Below are 27,847 nucleotides of genomic sequence, written 5' to 3' on the forward strand. Positions count from 1 at the left end.
CGTAAAGTAGAACTCACCGAAAAAACAAATTTGTATCTAAATACCTCCGTACCGTGATAAATTAAATCATTAACTTAACCCACACTAATCACTACTGCTAACTTTTCAGCTAATCACTTTGTAATCTCAATTGCAGCTAATCATTTACACAGACACTTGTCTAATGCCTAATTGCTTTATGTGCTTTCAATAACCAGTGTTAGATCATTAAACTAAAGTATTTCTCTTCCTTTAGAAACTCCTTGAGGAAGTGCTGGCCGAAAAGGATAATGTGGAGGATCTGAACGATAACTGCGAGTTGCTTATGGAACAGAGTGCATGCACTCGCATTCGTGATCAGACCATCGAAACTCAGGCCAACTATACCAAGCTGTTGACTTCCGCTCAGGGATTGGTCGCCAAGATCGAGAAGAACCTGTCCGATCACACTGAGTTCCTCAACTACAAGAAGGAAATGGACGCCTGGATAGAGAAGGCCCAACAGGTTCTTGACGATTGCTCCACCGATGGTGATGCTGCTATCATTGCCCAGAAATTGGATACCGTCAATGTGAGTAATTTATATTATTTTAAAAATATTGATTGTAAAGATTCTGTGTTAATATAAGTTGTTGATCTAATTACAATATAATTTATGTTTATTTTCTAGTCTTTGGCTTCTCGTTTGCCCGAGGGTCAGCATCTATTGGCCTTGGTGCAGGATGCCTACTCGAAAGCGTCTAACATCACACCCGAGGATAAGCAGGAGAAGTTACGGGATCTGATGGCCAAGGTCCGTGAGGATTGGGATGCCCTGGGTCTGGCGGTCAAGCAAAAGTTGACCGATCTGAAGCAGGCTCAAAATCGTTGGAACGACTTTGCTGCCAACAAGGACAAGCTGGAGAAGTGGCTGAATGAAACCGAGAAGACTCTAAAGGTGGCACCGGAAACCAAGGGAGAACTGAGCGAAATGAAGACCCTGCTGGAGCGCTACAAGACCCTTTCGAATGAACTGAAACAGAAGGGCAATGACCTGGATCAGTTGCAGTCGGAGGCTCGTGATTTAGGCACCGAGGTGGATGCAGTGAATCGCTTGCAATCCCGTTGCGATAAGCTCAAGACAGAGTGCGCAGCTCACATTGCCTCGCTGGAACAGGAGATGTTCGACTATAATGCCTATCACCAGAGTTTGCAGGATGTGGAGAAGTGGCTGTTGCAGATCTCCTTCCAGCTGATGGCCCACAATTCGCTGTTCATCTCGAATCGCGAACAAACGCAGGAGCAGATCAAACAGCACGAGGCCTTGTTGGGTGAAATTCAAAAGTATCAGACCAACTTGGATGACTTGAATGCCAAGGGTCAGGCGCAGATTAAGCGCTACGAGAACTCAACTCCGGCCATTCGCCCCACAGTCGAGTCTCAGCTGAAGAACATCCAGGACAGCTACAACTCTCTGTTGCAAACCTCTGTGCAAATCAAGAACCGCCTGTTGGAATCGCTGGCCAAGTTTCAAGAATACGAGGACACTTTGGATAGCATTATGCGTAACCTGGAGACATACGAACCCATTATCCAGACCGAACTTGATGCCCCGGCAACAAGTCTGGAATTGGCTCAAAACCAATTGAGATGTGCTCAGGAAATGCAGAATAAGTTGAACAACGAGAAGTCCCGACTGGCAGCAGCCGTTCAGGCTTGTGAAGCAGCCACTGCCTCCATAAGTCGTCCCAGTTCTCCGCTGGAAACCGCCATGCAGGCCATTCCCGAAAGGGAGCTCATTGTGCGCGCCAAGCTGGAGGATCTGCTGGATCAGGTAGGAAAACGTGGAATCCTTACTGCATTCGTAGTTTCACTTTTAGAAGTTCAAAATTTTGTAACTCTTGTTTTTTGAAAAGAATGGAAAGATTGTGTAGTAGTAGTTAATTGCTTTTAAGTACTTTTCTTTATCAAAATCCTATTATGATATTGAACTTAACTTCAAATTTTCTCTAACTTAAACTATTGATAATTACATAATCCCCAGTAGAACCTAGATCATTTGGAATCTTTAAATTGATTAATTTTCTCCTGACTTCCTACAGTTCAAAAACATTAAAAGCGTAGATATGCTAATCTTCCATTCTATTTGCATTTGTTATTCTTTTATTTTCTAACAAATGTCTTGTTCTTTTTTATTAATCCCTTAACCACCACAAAACCCAACACTGCCCTAACTTTTGTTATTTTGCCACACTACCCGTAAAACGTTGTAAAATGCACTACCCACCAAAAAAATCGCTATGCCTTGTGCTTTGCTGCTATAAAGAAACCGCCTCAAAAGACTCGGAGCTCAACCAAAGGTGTTAACAAAGATGATGATGATGAAGATGAGGATGATGTTGAGATTCAGGTTGAGCTCAGCGATGTGAATGAGGGGCTTTTGGATCCGATTGCCCACGAGCGTGTCAGCAACTATCGTAAGATAGTTCGCCTGAATAGCGCCCATGTGGGCAAGCTGAATGAATTAGTTGCTAAGGTAAGATGATCCTTACCATCCCTAGTTTGGATCCAACAGGTGGCGGACTGCATGGCTATAATATTAACATTGCTTGTTCTTGTTAGCTAAAAACTTACTTCTAAATAAAGTGTAATTGCTAACTGTTTCTCTTGATTTTTTTTATTTAGGTGCAATCCCACTTGGGTGGTTTGACTGCATCCGTTAGCGAACTGGAGCAACAGCAGAAGCAGCGCGCCGAGCTGCAAGATTGGGTTAAGAAGCAGCAGAGCTCTGTCTCGGATTGGATGATGCGTCCTTGCAAACTGCGCCCAGAGGCAGCTCAGCAGGAGCTGGTGTCCATGAACGATTTGTTGAACTCCATTGGAGACAAACGATCGCAATTGATGCTGGAAATGACAGGATCATGTAAGTGTTAGCCATAGGATTTTGTTTAATTTTTAGGTGTTATGGAATCCTTGACCCGTGGAGACTTTTCCTAACTATATATCTTCCGTAATATTAGTGGGCGATGAAGACACCGATCTGGATGACAACATTGACAAACTGGAGTCGGAACTCATGGATGCCATTGCCAAGAAACAGGCTGGCCAGAATGTAATCGATGGCTATCGCCAGGGAATGGCTGATGTCCAGAACTGGTTCGATACCCTGATCAAACGCATGGACGTTCTGGATCGAGGTTCTGGTTTGAATTGTGCCCAGAAGACGGCGGCCATTAATGAGATCAAGAACGAATACGAGCTGCAGGGTCATCCCAAGATTCAAGAGCTCAAGGGCAAGGCTTCGCAGGTGGCGGAGGTCATCAGCAATCTGGATGGTCAGCAGGTAGAAGAACAAATGAAGTCCCTGGATCGTCGTTTTGCCGATCTTGGCAAGCGCATCGATCGCAAGGCCCAACTCCTGGATGTTACCAACAAGGGAGTGGAGGGAGCCAAGGGCGAGATTGATCAGCTCCAGAATTGGGTGAAGCAGCAGATCGAAGAGCTGCAGGCCCCCACTCCATTGGGCTATACGCCCAAGGATGCCGAAGCGCGCCAGCAGAAGATCAAGAGCCTGATGAAGGATGCCGAGGCCAAGCAATCCCTGGCCGATGTCCTGGAGAAGCGCGTGGCCAACATGCAACAGGAGTTGGAACCCGTTGAGTATTCCCAGCTGGAGTCCGCATTGCGTAATCTCAACTCTGAGAACCGCAATCTATCGGGAGTCCTCAAGGCGGAATTGGATCGTGCTCTGGAGGCCAGCAAGGCTCGTAAATCCCTGGAGAACGATCTGGACAAGGCCCGCCAATGGTTGAAGACTAAAATCTCTGAGGTGCGTAAGCTGCCTGTTTATCATCCACTCACCTCCACTGAGATCGAGAAGAAGATCCAGGAGAATCGGAAATACGATGACGATGCCAAACAGTTCAACGACAGTGTTTTGACCGATGTTCAGCGTCAAGCTGCCAACATAATGAAGGATTGCGATGATGCCGATAAGGCTGCACTGCAGCAGATTTTGGATGAAATCGCCGCCGATTATCAAACCCTAAAGGATGAGAGTAACAAGCGAGGAAAGTCCCTTGATGATCTCCTGCAGGGTCGCAAGGCCTTCGAGGATTCGATGAAGAACATGGGCGATTGGTTGAACGAAATGGAAACCGCCACCGAAGGTGAGCTGCGTACCACTAGTCTTCCTGTTTTGGAAGAGCAGTTGGCCCACTATAAGAAACTCCTAAATGATGCGGAGAACAAGGGCGGTCTCATCAACGACGTATCCGAACAAGGAAAGAGCATCCTACCCACTTTGAGCAATGCCGATAAACTGAAACTCAACGATGATATCAAGAACATGAAGGATCGTTATGGCAGGATCAAGAATACCATCGATGATCGCGTGACTGCCCTGGGTGATCACATCAAGAAGTACAAGGATGCCAAGAGCAGGTTGGCCGATTGCAGTCAGTTCTTGGGCACCATTCAGCAGAAACTCAGGGAACTTAATCGCCCCATTGGCTCGAGGATTGAAGATGTCCAGGATTTGTTGGGCGCCTATGAGGGAATCCTCAAGGAACTCAAGGATAGCAAGAGCAAGATGGGCGATATGCAAATGGACGATTTGCCAGAGCTGCAGAGCATTCTGGCCCAGCAGGATGATATGATCAAACTGATTGAAGATCAGTTGGCCCATCTGCGCCAGCTCCTCCTGCTCCGCGAACAGTTCATCGCTTTGATCAATGAGATCATTGCCTTTATAATGAAGTACACTGATGTTATTATTGATATTGAAAACTCACCTGATAGTCTGGAGGATAAGATCAATAAGTACGATGATGTCATTGTGAAGATTCAAGAGTGCGAGGGTGTCCTGGCCTCGGCCAATGACAAGGGCCAGAAGATCGCCTCCGAGGGCAATGCTGCCGATAAGAACAGCATTACCGAGCAACTGCAATCCCTGAAGAATCAGTTGCAGAATCTCCGCAAGGCGGTGGAATCGCAGCGCCAGAAGCATCAGCTGCAGCTGGAATCCCACAAGAAGATGGCCGCCGAGCTGAGCGAAATCCTTGATTGGCTGCACAGCCATGAAGGAGCTGCCAAGTCTCGTCCTCTGCTGGATCGGGATCCCGAATCCGTGGAACGGGAGCTGCAAAAGCACCAGGGACTCAGCCAGGACATTGAATCGTATCTGAATAAATTCAACAAAATCAATGATGGTGTCAAGACCGAAATTGGCATGCCAAGCTCCCTGTTGGAAATGCTTTCCGAGGGTAGATCCCTGGTTGCCTCCCTGCCCCATGAACTCGAGGAGCGTGAGAAGTATCTGAAGAACAACCGCGACTCACGTTTAGAGTACATGCAGCTGGTGGCCAAGTTCAATGATTGGGTCCACGAGGCCGAGTTGCGTCTGCAGAACAGCCAGCATGGCATCGACTACGAGCACCTGGTCCAGGATCTCGATGAACACAAGATCTTCTTTGGCAACGAGGCTCCCATCCGCAATCTGGTGCACAAGCAGATCCAAGAAGCCGCCGACAAGATCTGGTCTTCGCTGAACAACTACGAACAGTCGGAACTTTCGGCGGAGTTGGCTCAGTTCCAGACCAAGTTAACCAATACTTTGGCCAATGCCAAGACCCAGCAAAGCGAATTGGAGAAGGAGGCGGAGCGCTGGCGGGAATACCAGCAGTCCATCGATCGCGTAAAGGCCACCATCGAACGTACCAAGTTCAGCGATGAGCCTGTCCAGAATTTGGCCGGTCTGCACTTCAACATCCAGAAGCTGTCCCACGCCATTGGAAATGTTCAGGTGAGTTATAGAAAATGTTGGGTTTATATATTCAGGGTCTTACTTTTTTTTTTTTAGAGAATTTTCTTAAATGGGTTTTTTGTAGGTATATTAAATTTCTTACATCGTAATCATTTAACTTTTAAGCTATGTGTGATTTTTGTGAATGGGTATTTCTTATAAGAAGAGAAAAGGTAACATATAACAAGTATTATTAAAATGAAAAGATGAATTGGATTGTTTAAAATTTCAAGGTGATGAAAGAAACAAAACTTTAAGATATTTTATAATGATAACAAAATTAGGGATATTTTTTTAAGATGTAGGACAAGTTTCTATATGGTTAGTCAGTCCAACTAACTTTAAAAAGTGTAAATATTTTTCAAAATGGAAACCCAACATATACTTTTGAGTATTTATTTGGGCACTCTTTAAGGTAGCCATGAATATTCAGCTGTTCGCTTGCGTGCCTTGCTCATATAAGTGTGTAGCCGAAAGACCTGTTTTCCAAAAAATGACACATTGCACAAGGATGTGCCATAAACATACATATGCGAGTGTATCCACTCGAGAGCAACTTTATGGAGTGGCATGGCCACGAGAAAAACCAAAGTGCATTCGTTGGCGTTTTTTGCATTTCGTAGTCATGGTTTTGCCGGCCGGCAAAAGCAGAAATCGCACTCTTACCGAACTCACTTTCAATTGCATTTGAGTGCCCGTTTCTCTTAGGGAACTCTTCTCTCTTCGTTTCTTTTTATTTTTTGCGCTGATAGTTGTTTATTGAACACGTTGAGTGCCCATTTGTTTACTTTCGTAAGCTTTTACCTTGGGAACTCATTAAACTTTTAACCCACTGGTTCACCATTTGTCGGTGTGTCGGCCTCATCGAGCTTATCGTTCAGTCGTCCGTTGTCAGACTTCCAGTTCGATTATAATTATTCAAGGCACTGGCTCGACTTTTATGCTCAGCGACTGGAAAAAACAGCTGTTGTTGTTGCTGCTTCTGCTGCCGCGAAATAAATTAAGCCCATGACATCATCAGCAGCAGCAACACTGTATCAGGCAACCAGTTTTGAGCCAGGGATGTGGTATACTACAGTTTGGATAGTTTGTTTTGGGGCAAAACATTTAGGGATCGCTTGGAAAATAAGTAGGACATTTAAGATTGTATAACTTCCATTTTAAACTTTATTAAATTTTTTTTGAAATGTAATACCAACTGAAAAGAGTTAGAACTACATGAATTTTACCATTCTAAACAATATTAGATCCGACTATATTCGGAAATATATACTCCTAATATTTCGGACTATATTCGGAAATATATACTCTTAATATTTCCGAATATAGAATTTTATAACAGAAAAAAAGTTCCATTTCCTAAAAAACATTTTTAAAACTTAAAAGGAAACTCATTTATTTTTAAATCTTGTTAGATATATATATTCGGATTTATTCGGAAATATTAGGAGTATATATTTCCGAATATAGTCGGATCTAATCTAATCTAATATTAGGAGTATTTATTTCCGAATATAGTCGGATCTAACAAGATTTTCCTTTTAAGTTTTAAAAATATTTTTCAGGAAATGGAACTTTTATTACTGTTATAAAACTTTAGTTTAAAAAGAACTTCCATTACTTAAAAATAATTTAATAGTAGTATCAAGAAAATTAAAAATTCAATACTTTTAAAATAATAATGTTTAATTCGTGTTTAATGTTTTAATTCGAGTTTCTAAACATAATGGTTACGTAACTCTTGTTCAGAAAGAACAAGTAAATTTAAAGTATCTCAAGGCCTTAAAAACTTTTGTTTTTGTTTTAGCCCTGGTTTCTCAGTGAAATATTGAGCCACAACAACAACAACCAGCGCACATGTTAAGTGACTGTTGTTGGTGTTTGTTGAGCGAGCTTTAAGAGCACCGGCCCTTTGGGGCCTGCTCTCTCGCTCTTTGCTCTTTCACACACAGCTGTTTGGTTGTTGTTATTGGTTTATAGGGCAAGCCGGCAGTTGTTGTTGCTGCCAACTTTAGTGAGAGGGAGTGACGTGTACACGGTGGCGTATGCGTGATGTACATAGCACATATGCGAAGCCAAACTTTTGCCGCCCACGCCCACCCAAAAAAAGTATATATATACATATACATATATTATGCCATATAGTAGGAAAAACGTGTTTGCCCGGCTTTTTGCACTCTCTTTCGCCCTGCTCTTCCGCGAACTAAGAGAGAGCGGGATTCTAACTCGTGCTTATTTGCTTTTTGGGCCTGTTGGCTTTTTTTTGAGTTCCCCCGAGTTCACTTCAAGTTGAGACGTTTATCTGTGCGGTTGGCAGCGTGTTTTTGTTTTGTATTCGCGATTCGTACTATATATATGTATATAGACAAAGAGAGCAGCAGCAGGAAAGAGGAGAATCGCCACATTTGTTAAATTTGAATTACCCGTTTCGTTATAAAACAAAAAAAGAAGAAAAACTAAATGCCATGTGCTTGTGGCAAGGCGCAAATTGAACAGAAATAAAATACAACCAAATACAACCAGCCAGATAGACATCAATATCGGAAAGACAACGGCTAACGTCATCAGCCGTTTGAAATCTATAAAAAAAACCATAAGAAATCAAACAAAATAAGAGGCTACACTCGAGGTGTGTGTGTGTGTTTAAGTGCTTGTGAAAAAATCTATAAAATTTTATAAGAATTAAGCAGCGTTTGCCTTTCAACTCCCTTGGTTGAGACATATGTCAAAGTTGAACTAGGGGGCACACTTAGTGGAAACCAACTACACATCTGCTTTTATAGCGAAACTCCCAGACAAAGGCGGAAATTTCTAAACCATACATATCCCACATCTATATATTTTTGTATAATTCGCGAGTTACGTCAGAAAGTCATATATAATTCTCACACCGCTCTTGTTCTTGTTCCCCGCACATTCCAGAGCCAGAATAGCGATCTAACGCTAGTCAACCAGCAGGCCCAATCGCTCATCCGGCAGGCCGACGCCCGAAACCGCCAGCTGATCGAGCAGGATAACGCCGGACTGAACAGATCCTGGCAGGATCTGGTCCGCGGCCTGGAGCAGCGACGCGACAACCTGCAACAGTTGGCCGAGCATTGGGACGGCTTCGAGAACAGCCTGCACGCCTGGGAAAAGGCACTTGGTCGACTGGAGGACAAGTTCCGCAATGTCGATCCGACTGTAAGATCCCGACGTCACTTGGAAGATACGAAGAATGCCATTCAGGTGAGTTAACACGCCCGCCGTTTAAGGTCATCGCAGATACATTTACATGCTGGCCACATTTGGGGATTACACTGAGAAATAGTTCGTGAGTTTTCCTAAATCCATAAAGTACTGTTCTTAAGATGCCCATACTATAGGAATGGATAATATATTTACATGTCAAATATTTTTAAGAAAGAGCCTAATGTGGTATCAAAAGATACATATTTCTAGCCCTTTAAAAAAGGTATATGACCACAATATTATATTTTAAAAGATTAAAAATCCATATATATTTATCGACACAAGTTCCCAAATTTCTCAGAGAGATTCTAATACTATTAAAATGTTGATTTTTTAAATTATTCACAACATGTCAAATATTTTTAAGCAAAGCTTACTGTGGTATCAAAAGATACATATTTTTTACCTTTTTAAACGGTTATAAGACCCCATTATTTTATTTTTAAAGATTTAAGATCTACATATATCTATATCTTTATCGACACGAGTTCCTAAAGTTCTTAGAGAGATTTCCATATCATTTTAATATCGATTTTTAAAGTTATTCTTAACATGTCAAATGTTTTTATGCGTGAGCTTACTGTGGTATCAATATATACATTTTATATATGGGGTATATGAAAGATTTCAAACCCATATGTCTGTATCAACATGAGTTCTTAAAGTTCTCAGAAATTTAATTTAAAATTTAATATCACTTATACCACCATTTTTAAAGACTTCAGATAAACCGAATTTTGTATTTTTAACTCACATTCGTATCTCAGAGTGTATATGTATATTATGCGGCACCCATTCATTCATTTAGTTTCGTTGAGGCAAATCCGCCCTCCCTTGGGGGCTTTTATGTTTGTCAAATATTTTTACCAATATCCATGCATAAACACAAGCCGTGTCGGATATATAAATATATATTATATATATATAGATATAGCCGTGAACACCATGCCGACATCAAGTTCATGGTCACGTTGTGGACCGGAGCTTGCGCTCTCGTAGTTTCTCCCGCTCTTCAAGCTCTCTTCTCGCGACTTGAGCTTAGCAAAAGCTATATAGTCTCTGAGGCAGGTCCAAAATTAATCTAATGATGTGTTTTGAATGATTAACACGGAAAGCCACTAAATCACAGTGATCAAAAGAGAAGAATGTGGCTACCAAAACAACACTATAACTTTCGGTTTCTTTAAACTTTTGATTCGAGTTCAACCAGGGAAGGTGAGCCAACTAATGATAGATGGCCCATAAATAACATAAAGCTTTTGTTTATATTTACATATTAATTGCATTTATTTATTGTAACCTTATAATCTCAGGGTAGTAACACCTCGCCACATGTTTAACTACATAGAACTATAGTAATTAGTATTTGTACTACCTATCAGCGATGATTTAAATGATTTGTTGTTGAGTGAGATCATTGTTTTGGGGCGATAACAGCTCTTGATGTTTATTTTCAATTTGACAACTATAAATAGTACTAAAAAAGCTAGTCCCACCGCAACTTCAATAGCAGGTTTTCCAATCACATTTCAATTGAAGCAATTTTCAGCCATAAAAGCTAGGCCCCTCCATATCGAACTAACGATGTTGTCATACATGTGCCATATAAAGCTGATTTCGGCGATAACGAAATAGAAACAAAAACCATCCAAAGTAACGATGATAAACAAACGCAAACACATACTTAAGGTTTTAATTTTGTCTCACCAAATGAGACTATAAATTATATTTATTTGTTGTATATCTCGTTAAGTTGAAAAACTCCTTCTCTATCAAATAACCTCAAGTTCCTAAGCTGCAAAGTCAACTTTATTTATTTTTCTTTTATTCAATGGTGACCTTCCGAAAATAAAAACTGGAAATGAAAACGATTTTGAGGGAGATACAAGTTCTAGAAAAAATAGAGATGTTGCAATATTGGCCATTCATGATACTTACTCATCCATTTCATGACCACACCTAATTAATCTTAATTGAGCAAACGTTGTAATTAATAAACTCTGTACTATTTATAGGAACTGCGTGAAGAATCAAATCAACTTAAATCATCACATAAAGAAATCGAGGCGCTCTCTAAATCCATCCTCACATTCCTTGGGGAAGTACACAAACCCTCGGCGGAGGCCATACAGGCCAAAGTGGATAAGTTAGTCGAACAGCAGGCCAAGTGAGTACCCACTGAAACCCCAATTACCTATACGAACCCTATCCTATCAGTGCTATATACATTGTGTTTAACTACGCGTGACTGGGGACCCAAAAAGAAAAACAAACCCAATCAAAACACAAACAAAGGTTCCGATCGAAACGTTTAATTCCGGAAATTGAATTGGCTTGCATACATTATATCAAGCTGCCAAACTTGTTGCCTAATGAAAATGAATGGCAATTTATAGAACTTGACTGGTTACAGATGAATATCTGAGTGCGGTTTTCATGTTTATATCATAGTCATACTTAAAATAGTAGAGATTTCTTATGATGGAATGAATTTCTCTAACTGTGAACGAAACTTTTTATGAGTATTTCGTAGGTATAATTTTAGTAGTTGCTATAAAGAGAGATTTTTTTCTCGCCTTTTTAAACCTTTTCTAGTCGCTAGACTTGTTTGGCCCTCGAAATGAAATCTTATTATTATAGTTGAGTCAAAAACTGACGTCAGACCAACTGTTACGCTTCGTGGTCGATGTTTTGTTGTGTGTGCATTACGTAAGACGAGGCTTATAGAGTTTTTTTACCCCTCTCAGCCCTTCGTTTCCCGAAAACATTAAGTTTAATTGTAAGTTCTGGGAAATTCTTATTAGGCATAAGCGTTATTTTCTTTTTTTCCGGGGCTATCCCGTTCTTCAAAGAACTGTGCCAAAGCTTCAGTCTTATCAAACGCGATAGGGGCCTTAGGGGGAACAAACATATATACTATTTATACGCTTTTTTGATAAGACGAATTCTTTTGCCGTGCCTTTACGGAAATGACTGATATATGTGTATTTCTGTTGTTGCCTGGCGCTAGAAAAACACAAAAGCCGTGCCAATATGCCAATTCATTTTGCTCTTGTTAATTGTTCCCTCTGAATTTTTTCGTATTTTCATTTGCTAATTTATCTATCACGTGCCATAGACTTGGCAACAAGTTGCCAGCAACATTTGCTTATGTTGATAGACTTCGAAACTCACCACAGCCACAGATCACGTAAACACTTTTTCGAATTTTTCGTTGACAGCGGCCCACTTTTCTCCCTTTTGGCCTTTCACACTGACACAATTTCTGGGGGATCCCCCGCCCCTCTTTCTCTCCCCCAGTCTACTTATTTTGTTTTATTTTTACACACAATTTGTTGTTTTCCGACAGCAGTCTGCTTGAAAAACGAGAGCAGCAGCTGTGGCTATAATTTGCCTCAATTTTTCCTCACATTTTCCCCCAAAAACCAACCGCAATGTGCGTAAGTTTTCGAGAGGCTTAAAGCGAGCGAAATGACAAATGTTTTGACTGGTGCCAGACGACGACAGCTTCGATATTTCAAGCGCAAATTCTATGGATAATCACGTTTCCCTGTTGAATAAGTTAATAACAATTAACGAAACGTGCTTGCATATTAAATACTATATCATCTCTCAGATTAATTGGTTTAAAGAAAAGTAAACAAGAAATATAGAACTGATCAGTCCAAATTACCATTATTTTTATCTAGCTATTTATTTAAAATAAATTTTTAAGTTAGTTTTTGAAATCCATTTTATGATATATCAACCCGTAATAACCCATGACATATTTGTTTTATAAATAGTAAAAACTTTTTGATTACTCACACCGAATATTCCAAAAAAGAAACTTATAAGTGGACCATGAAATATTTTTCCCATTTTTTCCCTAATAAAACTTTATGAAATAATCGTTTCCCAGTTAATGCCCAAAGGCATCCCCATTTAATTAGCTGAAACATTTATTCCTTTAATTGTTTTCATTCTCAAATGCGGCTGTCCCAAACAGAACAAACAAACTATGCCATCATCACGCCGAAAAGAATGATCTAATATACCTCCAAGCGGCATGTCATCGATAATTATATAGTCACAACTGAGATATGTATAGTATATATCCCAAAATGCGACGCAAAATTTTAATGCATTTACACACTTGAGATATTAATAACATTGTTTCGACATGCAAAAATCTAATCAGCGAAAAGACATTAAATATTGCGTAAGCCTCTTGCACTTTGTGGGGATTCAATAATTTATTTTTAACAAGTTCAGTGGTGTACGTGTTTATCTAGAAGGCGACAATTAGCTCCATTAGCGAGTAAATTTGATTTTGCACAAATCTTATATAGAGGTTGGGTTCTCAAGTGAGATTATATGCCATTGATGAAATGCCGGTGGGGGAATACGTGATAAAGCGATGTGAGCAAAATGTAAACAATGTGCCGAAAAAATCATAAAAAAATGAGTAAATAAAAAACACAAGTGAAAATTAAATATTTTGCTTGAGTTGGGTGACTTCATCATTGAGAAATGGCAAAAATATGAAAAAAAGGTAAACGAGTAACCATATGTGCAAGTTATTATAATTGAATTATAGATGAAATACTGCTGAATCATACGAGTTTGTCGTAGATTTTACAATCTTATCAGGTTTATAGAAATTCATTAGGAAGCCAAACAAAACCAAATTTAATCTGTGATTTGCATATGCATTTGCATTAGCAATTTGTCAGAGAAAAAAAGAGAAAATCAAAAACCGACAACAACAGAAGCGAACAATAATAAAAACTTTGCCCAAATGAGGTAAGCGGGTAATAATAAGTTTATTTCTGCCACTGTTAGCCGTTAACAGAGCGATGTTACCGTTTTTGAATGCGGTTGTGTGTTCCATTCCACTGGTTACTCTCTCTTTTCTCGGCTCTCTCTAGTGGTAAGTTTACTGCCGGCTTTTCTTATCTAAACCGGCAAAATGTCATATGGGCTTTATCAATCAACCCTGCATTTTAGGTACTATACTTTAATGAAAGAGGGGGGTAGTATAACTATGCAAACTCCCTTGATTTTAGCCGGTTTCTTCAATGTCAAACTCTTTTGCTTATATTATTTGGTAGATTCCACTCGTCTCCCCCCTTTTATTCAGATATTTTGGTGTGGTGAGTTTGGGGTCTTAGCAGTATTCGTTCTTTTATTTCCGTAGAGCCTTCGGGCGCTGTTACGATCGCCAGCCGACGAAAGCCGAAGCAAAGTTTTTGGCAATTTTTGCGTGCGCCGCCAGCGTTGAGATTCTTTTCGGGTTAGTTTTTATATAGAGTTAGTTGCAAGCGGACGTGTTTCTAAAACTGGATGGCTGGAAACTAAATGAAAGAGCAAACGAACGAAGCGACCGCAATACATATACGCATATTTTTAAATCAAATTAATTAACTAAGAAGTAGTAAAAACCAGAGAAGCAGCAAAGCATAAGAAATACCGGCGCCCCTTCTGAGAAGAAAAGAGAAAAAAGAAATGTATGACAATGGCTTTTCTTATGGGCCAATGGCTCCTAATCGAAATATTTCTTTTTTTCCCTCCGATTTCTTCTATTTTCATGTTGAAGTTTCGAACGCCGCTTTGTGGATTACCAGGCGTATACGTAACGAGCACCAAGGACCAGCAGATTTTCCATTTGTGTAGCGTCTGCTTGGTTTTCACCGAAATTCCGCCAACGGAATTGAGGCTCTGGAAGTCAAGCAGAGAGCTCGAAAGTTGCCAAAAGTTGAGCACACTTCTACCTCCAAGTTAAAAAGGAGGTCCGAAAGTTGTCGCCAAATTCGCAGACAGAAGACTGAGCAGCAATTAAAAATTGTAGCTAATTGCCGGCCACTTACGCACTTGTAGTTAAAGTCGTGAAAAGCATAAGGTGATTGTTTGGGCACAACAAAAAAAAAGCATAAAACAAGTACTTAAACGAGAGAGCTGGTAGAAATTTCCGTGACTTCAAGACTTGATTAAGTCATCGCAGAGTAAAACCCCTCGAAAAACATATATGCAAAACAACACCGGTCTCTGGTACTCGAATACTTGTATAATCGTTTATTCGTATACCTGCCAGGGACGTCAGGTGTGAGTGTTTTTGTTATTTATTCGCTTTATTCGATTCGAAGAGAAAGAGAATGAATATGATTCGCACGCGTTTCTACTTTAAACGATGACGTAGCCAAGGCGACAGAAATAGCCAGTCCCAATAGCTTATCGTCGTCGAGGGCCTGATTACATTCCTCCTGTCGCCATAATTGATCAAACTATGTTTCGCAAATGTTTCCCCAAACGTATTGCTATATTTATTTATTTTTTATTTTTTTTTTTTTTTTGTCTTGTGGCAACACACGCCGTCATTTAGCTGCCTTTCACTTTCTCTCGTGCTCGCCACGGCATTTCTAGCATATTTTGCCATTTAAATTAGAGCCATGCACTAAATTTAAATCGTTAATTTGTACAAAATGGCAGGCGAGTTAAAATAGCATTGAGGAAAAATAATTTTTCTATTTTTTTTTGTCGGCATTTCAAACCCAAACAACATTGAGAACTCACTAGTTCGATATTTGTTGGCTGCGAAAAATGATGCCGAAATAATTCTGGCTAGTTTATAGAGAGTATCGTTTATTTCCGCAGCCCAGAAAAATTTGTTCTTTCGGCGGCGCGCATTTAACAATTAAATTTTAAAATGTTTTCAGCCAACTGGCCGAGAGCCAAATGTGTGTTGACTTCGCCTCATCTTGGGCCGCATTTTGCTTCGCTCCTCGGCGGCTGTAAAGGGCAATAAACGTTCCATTAACAAATCGCTCATTCCATGCCAAGTGCAATCGTTCAACACGAACACGAACCATTGTTGTCGGCACACACAAGATCATTTTTTCTAATACACTTCAAACGCTTTTGCTTTGGGCCACCAGGGCGTATGTGCGATATGCGTCATGTGCTGGAAATACGGAACGGAAATCAATGCGAAATTCAAATGCGATCGGTGTTTCTCATTGATTCATCCCGTTCACTGCAACGCCCCAATGACGTCAGCTTGTCTACGACCGAAAAATGCAAAATACCTCTATTCAAAAAAGAAAAAAAAAATAAAACATAAATAAATGGGAGGTATATAAATTTAAACATGCGCCGCTTTTAAAAATACACACAAGCTAAAACTACAAAAAGAAAAACAAGATTTTGTAAAAGTTGTGCGTGGCCAAGCAGAAAAAGGGAATATTTTTATTTTTTTTTATCTTTTTCGGCTTTTAAAAGAAAAGTTTTCGCTCTTTGCCTCTCAATGGGATCAAGGCGATTCCGAATTATGAGCAATGTAGAAAAATCGTTTTCGAAAGTTTTCGAAAAATTGCTCAGACCCGAGCAAATGTGCGCCAGCCATTTCATTTAGAAAACTCTCTTGTACCCAAGCGGCAGCATTCATTTTTCACGGAAATCTTCGCAGCCTCGAGGCCAAAGCCCAGTGGATCTTACATATATATAGCCATATATATATATACAAGCAGCCAAAGAACATTGAAAACTTCAGAATCTTTTCAGCCTTTTGTGCCGCCAGAGGAATAACTTTTCGCCCCCCATATATCTTGAAAGAGATATCGTAAAGAATTCTATCTATACCAACGGGAACCGCGTGGTTTTCACCCTGTCTATACAAATACACACATTGCCATTGGATAACGTGCCCCTGAAAATAAAAAAACTAACCCACTCTCTTCTTTCAGATTGAACGACACTCTGCGCGATAAGGAGCAACAGGTTAGCAAGGATCTCGAGGAGATCGAGCAAGTCTTCCGTCGCATTTCGCAGCTACAGGATAAGCTAAACGCTCTACACGATCAACTACAATCGGTTCACGTCTACGACGAGCACATCTCGCAAACAGAACAGCTACTGATCACATTGAACAGCCAGGTGCAACAGGCCTCCGAGGAGAGCAAGTCACTGGTGGCCCAGACGACGGCCCACTACCAGGCCAAGCAGAATCAGCTGCCCAACGACATTGCCCAGGAGTTCACAGCCCTAGAGCTGCTGGCCGAGCGTGTCCAGGTGACAATGGAGACCAAAGAGAAGGATTTCAAGCGGGCCAAGACCGTGCGCACCGAGTATGTGGCCGGTGTGGATGAGATCCAGCGCTGGCTGCTCCAGGCCGAGGTGCAGGTGCAGGAGCGCAGCCTCACGCCCACACAGATGAAGGAGCTGCTGCAGCGCATCAACCAAGAGATCACCGCCATCTACGAACGCTTCACCCTGGTCAAGACCAACGGTCAGCTGATCATCGAGAATTGTCGCAACAGCGAGGAGAAGACGCTGGTGCAGACGACCATCGATCAGTTGGCCGCATCGCTGGCCCAGGTACGCGGCTGGCTGGACGAGAAGAAGCAGGCGGTGGGCGATAGCCTGGATGCATGGACGAGGTTCATGAACCTCTACCAGATCGTGATGTCGTGGGCTGCGGAGAAGCGCACCTTCATCGATCAGACCATCGAACTGCGCACCCTGCCCGAAGCGAGGAACAAACTGAACGACTATGTGACGGCTGTGAAGAGTATTAAACCGATTGTGAAGCATCTGAGCGAAATGGACAAGGAACTGGAGCACATTGGCCAGGTTACGACTGTGGGCGATCTCAAGGACAAACTGCAGGAGGCCGAGGATGCGAAGATATCCGTGGAAGCGGTGCTGCTAGAGAGGGTAAAGTGGTGGATGCAGGGGATTTAGCCACTAGGACCCCCTAAAATAACATTGTTTTTCCCCATCTTCTATCTTTGATCCCCTAGAACTCCCTGCTGCAAGAGGCCTGCGAGGAATGGGACCAATGTGAACGCAAGATTAAGGATATACGCACCTGGCACGAGAAGACGAAGCAGAGTCTGGACTCCTCGCAGCAGCAAAAGAAACCGCTGCGCGATCAGCTCGGCTTCTGTGAGAAGACCCTGGCCGACATTAATGTGCAGAAAACGAAACTTAGACTGTCCATCGAGAAACTGGAGGTGAGTAGTTGGCCCCGACGCCATGGCTAATCCCTGCTTACCATCTCATCCGCAGGTTCATTTCCGCAACGGCATGGGCGGTGATCCCCGGCTGAGCGAGAATGTCGATGATCTGGTGCGCGTGCTCGACGGCCTGGGTGAATTGGTCAAGGCCAAGTCACAGAGCCTCGAGCAGACGCTGGCCCAGATCGATGTTTACCAGCAGCAGATGCAGACCCTGCGCCAGCGCATCATCCAGGAGGAGCAGCAGCTCCGCCTGGTGATGGCGCCCACGTACTTGCCGCACGATCGCGAGCGCGCATTAGCCGAGCAACAGGTACGTACCGTCCAGTCTTTGACAGAATTAGTAGACCCGTTTAGCGAAAAAACCAGCTAGCAGTTCAGTTCAGATATAGCAGATATTGCCAGGAGATCTCTCTAGTAAAGTCGGTTATCCCATTTAAAGTACCCCCTTTTTATATATATATCTATATATCATTTCGTCATCGCTGTGAACGATCCTTCATCGCTATGAAAAAACAGTTGACAGAACAACCAAACCAAAGTTATTAACCCCTTACCCAAATATATAATATATATACTTGATTAATATTTTGAAATCGTTTTTGTCCCTTACGCTTAAATGTGTGCGGGTAGGTCTGAAGAAAAACAGTTGCACGGTGGCTGCGTATTTAATTTAATTTTATTTAGTTTATCAAAAGAAGGAAAACAACGCGCATTTTTATTTCTTCATATTTTTATTTTACTCTTTTTCGTTTTGCAAAATTGTATTACGTTTTTATTTTCGAATTGGTTTTATGTCATTATTTCGCACACAAATGCTCACACAAACCCACATTTATCATCCACATTTCATCTTTATGTTTCCTTACGTTTAAACATTTTTCATCTCTCATCTACCGACCGTGCAGCTCTCATTCTCAAAACTCATCGCTATCGTATCGCTCTCATCGGAAAAATACCCACAAAAATTATACCCCTCATCATTACCATTTGTCACGTGCTGCGACCCAAAAGTATTTTGAACGCCCAAAAATAAATAAGTTCTTGTTGTCAGGGTTAGGCCACCCAGAAAATAAAACCGAATTCCTCATCCAGATAATCACATGGACTATTTTTAGAGTCAAAACGTTTTCCATTGTTTTTGTTGGTCATAAACAAAGTGATTATTTTTAGAAGCAAGTGGCCTAGCAATAGGGTAAAATCAAGATTTCCCCAGTATTTTAAATAGCTTGTAATTTTATTACTAAAATTTAACTTTACATTGCGAATTGCAATGTTGGCGGTAAGTGGCAAAATATAGAATTCAATTCAATTTGGGACAGTAGCTAAATTTGATAATACTTAATGGGGGCAGCTCTTGCTATGAGAACTTTTTGATTTCCTTTCACCTGACCTCACACACTCAAAAAAAGAAAGTACAGTCATCACATCGCATTTAAATCGACACATTTTATGGCACAATTACACATTAAGCTTTGGCTTAGACATTTTTAAAGGTTTTTAATTTTGTTTAATTTTTATTTTATTTAACTACTTAGTCAGCTTAGCCAAGCAATCATTTTCTTCACCAAGCAGCTCTCTCTCTTTCTCTATATACCTTTTCTATATCTTTCTGGTATTGTAATAGCGAAAGTCGGTTATATATTAATTATGGTTACGGTTTATAATTTGATTTGGTATTTTATTTTTGACAATTGTATTTCTCTTTATCTTTTCTCTACGTAACTTTTGTTGAATATAAACAAAAATCCTGGTGTCGTTGCGCTGAAAAAAAAAATCGAAAAACAAACATGCAAATTATTAAACACACTCCATAAACATTGTTCTTTACTAATAATATATATTAAACCAAATAAAACTTGTCTTTGGGCTTTGCTCGCTTGCCTGTTGCGCTACTTACAAATCTGTGACTAATCTGCTACATATCCGATGTAACACCCTTTAACCCCATCGAATAAACAATCCTTGATCACACCCATAAACAAACGCACATGGGTACTGCTTACTTCTTCTTTAAAAACGAAATATCGAACATGGTTAATGGTCGCTTTTCCTGTATCTATCCCACGGCGTATAATGTGCTCGCTGTCTTAAAATTACCATAAACGAATCTCAATATATATGCTGACATCTTTTGTATTTCTTCTCTATATATATATATCTGCTCTCACGCCAACCATTCGAACTCTTTCAAAAAAAACATGCACCATATATACCCTATATAAAACAATAGGCATGTCGGGAACGTGTAAAAAATCTGCATTCGAAAATAACTGCACGTAATGAGCGCATCAAGTTGTTAATACATCGCGGCACGCCGGACGATGCCAAGCTAGAGATTTAGGATGCCGTACTCTTAACCATAAGTTAAAGCCAATCTAGGACTAGATCAAAGCCAAAGCAGCCACCCCGGCGTCTTCCGTTTGCCCTTGCCACCGCTCTCCTTCTCCCAGGGACGGTGGCCTCGGCCAAACTGTCAACTGCCGTCACTACTCTAATCAGAAAAACATGACCCATGTTTAAGAATTTACAATTATATATATATATGCTATAATTAAAAAAGAAATAAATTAATTTATCAAATTATATTTTTTAAAACGCAAGCCCTATTTTGAGTATAATTTATGAGGGATGTTAGGTAGCTTAGCTTTGTGTCCCCCCTTTGAAACCCCTGCAATCATATCAAAGCTAACGTTTTTGGCAAATCTTCCCCCTATCTCTCCCACTCTCTCTCTCTCTATCACTCTGAAACGTGAACCATGATGAACAATTAGGCAATGCGAGAATCTATCGATGGCATGCAGCAAGTCTACGATGCGACCGCTCGAAAGTCCTATGTGCTGGATCCCCATTCAGTAGTGACCACTTCATCGACTGTCTCGTTGCTTATGAAGCCAACGGCGGCAGTGGGTCTGACCTATGCTGAAGTGTTGTCAGGACATGCGAGTCCGGTAAGCGGCGGTAATGAACCGGTAACAAATCCCCGACCAGAAAGAGACCCATCTACAACGACAACGACCCGGCAGCAACAAACGAACGATACTCAGAACCAGACAACTATCACAACTGTTACGACAACCACAACCAAGACTTCAAGACGTACGAACGGGGATGAGGCCCAAAGCCAGGAGCGATTTGAGTTCAATGGCGGCGGTAGCACTATTTCCACGGCGATCTATGAACGCCAACAACAGGTTACACCACCCAGCAGCGACAATACCCCAACCTCAGTTCCTAGCACAACGACAACGACAACCAACAACCCCAACACTCAGTTCATCGAAAGCGAGCAGAAGCACCAACCTCAGGCGAAACCCGGTAAGAAACTTCAACCTCCGCGGCCAGAACGAAGAGGTCGTTCGCCTAGACGACGACCTCAAACTCAACAGGAACCCCAAGCGCCACCACAACCCGCAATCGAGATTCAATTGGAGCAGCAACCACAACAACAGGAACAACTCTTCTTGCCTATTGACGACCGGACTAGATCTCGTAGCCCCATGTGGGTACCCGGATCGACTTCCTATGCCGAGGTCCTGCGAGGTCTGGAACTTGAGCGCCTCAAGGCCGAACAGCTCGCCGCCCAGGCAGTTCAAGGCCGCACGGATCTTACTATTCAGGATGTGGTGGATGCCAGCGCAGCGGTAGTCTCGGGCAGTATTTACGTACCCGAACCTGAACCAGAGCCGATCAAGAATGCGCAACAGCAACCACAGCTGGAACAATACATCAGTGAAACGACCACAGAGCTTGATTATTCTTCCCCGCAGCAACAGCAGTTGCAGCAACAGCAACCATTACTGCAACAACAGTCGAAATCCCTCAGCAATTACGAAGTGCCTATGACAGCAGAAGAGATTGCAGCCACCTACTTGCAGCCCGATCCGCAGTTGTACCAGACAATGTACGAGAACGTAGCCGATAGTGGTCAATGGGGTTATGTGACAGGATCTACCACAGAGCCGCAGCAGCAGCAGCAGACGCAACAGAACTATTACGAGCAGATTATGCAGATGCAGTATCCCATACAGTATCAGCAGGTTGCTGTGCCGCCAGCGACAACGCAATATCAGCTTTTGACAGGCTACTATCAGCCGGTGCCTCAAACCGAACCCTACTCCACGGTTTACCCCGCTGATCCAAATCAGGTTTACTATACCCAGCAAACGACTGAGTATACGCAGGAATACCCACAACAACAACAGCAGCAACCCGAACCTTTGCAGGAATACCAGCAGGAAACGGTAGAGCAGACCTATCTTATTGACCCCTACTCAACTACGGGCAACAGCGTGCTGGATCGCGTTGTTACCACGTTGGCATCTATGGTTCAACAGAGTGCCACAGAGCCTCTGACCACCAGCACCCAGCAAATCCAACCGGAGGTAGTCCAGAGCGAGCCGTACTACATTGAAGAGCATGTTCACATGCTGCGACCTGTAGAACCACAGGAGTTTGAGCTGGACGAACCGCGACCGGATATTACTTTTGGTCAGTTTGATGTTGATGCTATCGAAACCATACCGTTGGATGAGCCACAAGGTCCGCAGTCCCTGGTCGAGCCTCAGCTCCAAGGGCAATCTCAACCTGATATTACGACAACCAGCTACGTAACAGAGACCACAATTGTCTCCGAACAGATACAGCCAACTGTGATATTGCAGCAGACTCAGGAAGTCGTCGCAGAAGCACCAAAACTTCCGGAAGTTCCAACAACGGTCACGGTCCTTCCGCAGCCTCAGAGGCGAAGCCATAAACAGGTCCGGCCCCAGGACATCAGCACAGGCAGCACTTACGCCGAAGTCCTTTTCGGTCTCCAGCACACAGAACATCCAGTTTTCCAGCCATCCAGTCAGCAACCGACCCCAGTGCGCCTTACGTCCTCGCCGCCCTTGCAGCGCAAGCCAGATCAGGCTACAATCAGTACTACTACCTTTACTAATAGAACCAATCAGCAAACTAGACATGTCGATAAATCTCCAACATGGGAACGCAAGATTGAGAATGTTGAGTCGCGCACATCCCGTACAAAGAGAGTAAGACACGAACCTCAACCAGAACCATTGCCGATTAGGCAGAGTACTAGAAAAGATGGTAAGTCGGGTAAGAAATCCCAGTCACCCGATAGAAATGGTGTAGCTTTGGTAGAGAGCAAACCAGTTGTTGATGTGCCGATTCCCAATCCGGTGGTTAAAGAGGCTTCTAAACCAGAGCCAAAGCCAAGAAAATCAAAGAAGCAGATGAAGTCTACCGACAGTGAGGCCATACCAATTGCTCAGCCAAATGATGACCCAGCTACCGCAATTTCAGTCCCACCTAAAAAGGATAAAAAACAGACCCTGCCTGTTTTGGAGAAAAAGGAAACGGTGGTGGAGACAACTGTGATAAAGAAAGTAATTGAACCTGCTGTTGAGATCAATCAGCGAACGGAAACAGCTCCAGCTCCATTAAAGAGAGATAAGAAACAAAAACCTGTCAAGGAAAAGGAAGTACCGGTTGTTGAAGTGGCACCAGTCGCTCCAACCAGAAAGGAAAAGAAGCAAGCTAAAACGGTTGTTCAGGAGGTTGAAAACACCAAGTCCAATGAACCTATCGTTGAAACGGTAGTTTTGAAGCCAGCTGTGGTTGAACATAAATCTGTTGACGTAAAGCAGGAAAAGAAGCAAACGAAAACTGTTGTTGAGAAGGTAGTTGAAAAGGAGATAGTCCAACCCGCTGATGAAAAGCCTCTGACTCCAGCTGCACCTTCAAAGAAGGACAAGAAAAAGTCCAAGCCAGTTGTGGAGCAAGAGGTCAGCAAGAAGCCTGTTGAGGCTGTTGTTGAAAGGGAAGTTGCTCAGCCAGCTGTGATTGAGACAAAGGATGTTATTCCGACTAAGGAGCCTCAAGGTACTACCACCTCGTTCAAAAAGGAAAACAAACAGTCCAAAACGGTTGTGGAAACCTCTGTTACCATCACAGGAAACGTAGAGCCAGTTGTTCAGCCAGATGTTACTCCTGCAGTACCCACAAAGAAGGACAAAAAGCGTTCTAAGAAGGAAGCTAAACAGGATGACGTTCAAATTATTTCAGTACCAGTGGAATCTACTGCTGCGGATACTAAGACAACGAAAGCGACAGAAACCATTACCATTGAGAGTCCTGTAGTAACTGTGCCTATAATTTCTGTTCAGGATTCAGTTGAAATTGCCGAGCCGTCAAAACCAAATTCTGAAAAAATTCCAGAGCAAGAACACGTGATTCAATCTGAAAACGTTTCCTCAGATTTCGTAATTACTGCTACGGAAGCTGTTAAGATATCGTCAAAGGACAGTACAGCTCCTGTTGAGATGGCCCCGGCAGATATTACTGAGACCATTATCGAAGGCGAGCCCACGGTAACTACATCAACTAACACAATCTCAACGGAAAGTGGAACTACTACCATCACAACGCGAACAATAACTAAGCACATTACCAAGCGCATAGTAAAGCGTATTGTAGATGGTAAGGAGGAGATTGTAGAGGAAGATGTAATTGATGATTTGCCTGAAGAGAACATCTCAGTTGAGCAATACAACTTACCAACTATTGAAACTACTAGCGAGGTGCCCATTGATGTGACTGGATTCTCTACAACACAGGACACAATAGTGCAGCAGGGATCGATAACTAAGACTGTTATTACAAAGACAAAGCGAATCCTGAAACGCATTACCGAAGACGGTGAGGAAATAGTTGAGGAGGTCTTTGAAGATGAACCTGAGGTGGAACGTGATGTAACACTACTGCCTACCACAGTGGTGACATCATTGGAAGTTATAAAGGACGCTGCCCAAAATGTGGTTGAAGAAGTTTTAAAACAAGCTGAGGAAATAACGCATCCCGAATCGCAGAAAGTTATCCAGGATAAAACAGTTGAGGTGGAAAGAGTTTCTGTACCAGAAGTAAACACTGAGGAAGTGAATGTGATTAAAACTGAGAAGGAGCTAAACAAGCCGCAAAAGCCTTCCAGAAAGGATAAAAAGAAGCAAGTGAAATTGGAGAGCGAGCCAGAAACTCCCATTGAGCAAAAGGTTGCCGAGATTGTCGACCCACAACTAGAAATCACAGAGCCCCTGAACATAACAAGTGCAACAACGGATAATGATCAAAAGCTTTTGTCTGAGCAAACCATTGTCAGCGAAGATAGCGGTCTTATTAAGACGACAGTTACCCGTACAACCAAAATCGTTAAGAAAATTAGCAACAGTCAACAGGAAAGCCAGGAGATGACCTCTTCGACGTATTCCGATGCACCATCATCTCTGGGATCTTACGATTTGGCAGAAGAAGCTATCGAACCTCCCAAGGTAGAAAAATCGGAGACGAATAGCCGTGAAATAAGCGATGAGGGCGTAGTCAGAACAACTAAAACTACAACCACCAAAACCATCAAATCTCCCAAGGTGGAAGAAGCCCAAGTGGAACAAGCATTGAATATTGAATCACCAGTAGTTGTTGATGAGCCTGAGGAAGGCGGTGTGATAAAAACAACTATTGTGCGTACTACCAAAATCGTTAAGAAAATTTCACAAGAATGCGAAAATATCAGCGAGACCAGCAGTGAAGCTGAGATTTCCCTGCCCATTGTCGAGACAGTCTTGCAAGACGCTCCGGTTGTAGCCGAATCGGTTACAACCGAATCAAACAGCGAGGGCATAACTAAGACCACAACTACACGAACAACAAAGGCTGTGACCAAGATTGTGAGCGAAACTGAAGATGAAACTTCACACCTACCGGATGTTCCTGTGGCCCCTATTGTCGTGGAATCCGTAGAACTCCCAGAAGTTCCTAACGTCCCTATTGGCATGGAGAATACGCTTCTGATCACAGCTACATCTATTGTTCCGAAGGCTAGTAATGTAAAGTCTACAGTTGTAGACTTTATTACGGCCGAACAGAATGCCGCTGAAAAATATACTAAGCCCCAAAATATCGTTGCTGAGCTTCCGGTTATCGAGGAACCTAATAATTTGGCTACAATTGAAGAAATTTCGGTGCCTGAGCCCGAAATTTCAGAGGTTGGGGATGTTGTCAAGACTACAATTGTTCGAACAACGAAAATCGTCAAGAAGGTTTCACAAAACGCGGACCATAATGTTGTCGCTAACCTTCCCAATGCGGACATCGAGAAATCAGAATCTCTTGAGCCTGTGGACGAGGCGGTCAGTGGTGGTGTAACCAAGACAACAACTGTGCGTACTACGAAGATTGTGAAAAAGCTAAATGAAGACGGTGAAACGACCACGGAGGAGACAAGCACCGCCAGTGAACCAGTGACAGTACGTGAAGCTTCGCCAACTATTTCGGAAGTCCCGAGCGAAACTTCAACCACATCGAGTCAAATTGACGGTGCAATTATTAAAACTACGACGATACGAACGATGCGAATCACAAAGAGGATATCCAATGACGGACGCATTCTTCTAACAGAGAGCGAGACACCAGGAGATGTCATCGTGACCTCAAGCATTGAGATGCCCGATCAGAGACCATTTAGTCCGGCTGTTTCCTCGCGTTCAACCTCCCCTTCTGTAACGCCTACTACCGAACTTAAACTAGATAGCCTGGGTTCAAACATACAGTTAGGATTGAAGGACAGTCCGACTGGGGTCAAAGTTATTGGCATCGAAACAAGCACTGTCGAGCTGCCGAAGCTTGGTGAACAGCAATACGCTGCAAACAAGACTAATGGGGCCATTAATGAGACGGATAGTATTACCACTACTACGACGACTACCAAGAACACGATACTCACGACTACACAACGACGAAGCTTCGAAACCGAAGATGGCACAAATGTTCTTTTCGTGGGAGAAGGCATTGACGGTGCATATCCACCGGGCACAGTTCAAAAGATATCCCTGATTACCCATGAAGAGAAACTGAAGACACCTATTGTGAAAATGCATCTTGATTTTCCGGAGGTTAGTCTTCGTGTGACCGAGACTGTGACTGAAAATGTGGAATCCCTGCAAAGAACAGCCGAAAGTAGGGAGAATACCGTGATTGAAGTTGTCGAGTTGTCTAAATCTGAAGTCCCAGAAGCAGTAGAACCCAAACCAGATCCTATTCCGCATATACCCGAAAAATCTACCCAATCAGAAGAACTAGTCAATATCCCAGAAGTGTCCCAATCAGCTATCCCTGAAAGTAGCTCTGCAGAATTAAGCCCCGAAGAGCAAAAGCTTTTCGAGGACATTCAGAAAAAACTTTCCAAAAAGGATAAAAAGAAACGTCCCGCTATTCCAGAAGAGTTCATAAAACAAGAAACAGTTCAGGTTATTGTAGAGGAAAGTAAAGGTAATGATGCTATTTATGTGCCCTCTCTAGTTGACGAAAAAACCAATGCAGTTGAACCCTTAGTTAAGCAAAACGTGACTGCTCAGAATGTTATCCAGGACGAGTCCTTGATCTCTAGAGTCAAATCAATTGAACATACTAAGGCAGATGTTATTTATCAAGAGTCCATAGTAGAAGTTGCGCCAGTTTCCAAAACTCCTTCTGTTCCAACCAAAGAAGAAATACAGGGCGATATTCAGACAAGACCTATTCCAGAATCTGAGAGATTGCTTTGCAATATTTCTCAAGACTCGTCTCTAATCTCCACCGTCAAGATAATCGAGCAAACCAAGTCAGACAATCTTTATCATGAGTCTATAATTGAAGTTGTCCCTGTTCCCCCTCAAGAAGAAGTGCCAGTAAAAATTCCATGCGAAACTCAGTCAAATCCTGCTCCTACTAATATTGCTAATCCAATTGTTCCTGCTCAACCAAGCGCATTACTTGCTGAAGCATTTGTGGCTAACACGGTAAGCACTTTAAGTATAATCACTAA

The 27,847-nt window shown here is 42.3% G+C and overlaps 1 protein-coding gene across 12 annotated transcripts in view; it reads left to right on the top strand.

Annotated features, from left to right (window-relative positions):
• LOC119548883 (nesprin-1) overlaps window positions 1–27,847 on the top strand; it is a 109,502-nt gene that overhangs the window by 41,428 nt on the left and 40,227 nt on the right. For 7 of the 12 annotated variants that reach the window (XM_037856526.1, XM_037856515.1, XM_037856518.1 and 4 more), the window contains 10 exons: window positions 236–550; window positions 650–1,792; window positions 2,644–2,881; window positions 2,979–5,761; window positions 8,684–8,989; window positions 11,008–11,159; window positions 16,714–17,683; window positions 17,770–17,982; window positions 18,038–18,298; window positions 20,760–27,821. In XM_037856526.1, coding sequence (XP_037712454.1) covers window positions 236–550; window positions 650–1,792; window positions 2,644–2,881; window positions 2,979–5,761; window positions 8,684–8,989; window positions 11,008–11,159; window positions 16,714–17,683; window positions 17,770–17,982; window positions 18,038–18,298; window positions 20,760–27,821 — 13,443 coding nt within the window. Of the gene's footprint in view, window positions 1–235; window positions 551–649; window positions 1,793–2,643; window positions 2,882–2,978; window positions 5,762–8,683; window positions 8,990–11,007; window positions 11,160–16,713; window positions 17,684–17,769; window positions 17,983–18,037; window positions 18,299–20,218; window positions 20,589–20,759; window positions 27,822–27,847 lie in introns of those variants that run through there. The other 5 variants (XM_037856523.1, XM_037856524.1, XM_037856520.1 and 2 more) reach the window with 4 other exon arrangements.

The sequence above is a fragment of the Drosophila subpulchrella genome, chromosome 2L (assembly GCF_014743375.2).
Source record: "Drosophila subpulchrella strain 33 F10 #4 breed RU33 chromosome 2L, RU_Dsub_v1.1 Primary Assembly, whole genome shotgun sequence".
NCBI classification, from domain to species: Eukaryota; Metazoa; Arthropoda; class Insecta; order Diptera; family Drosophilidae; genus Drosophila; species Drosophila subpulchrella.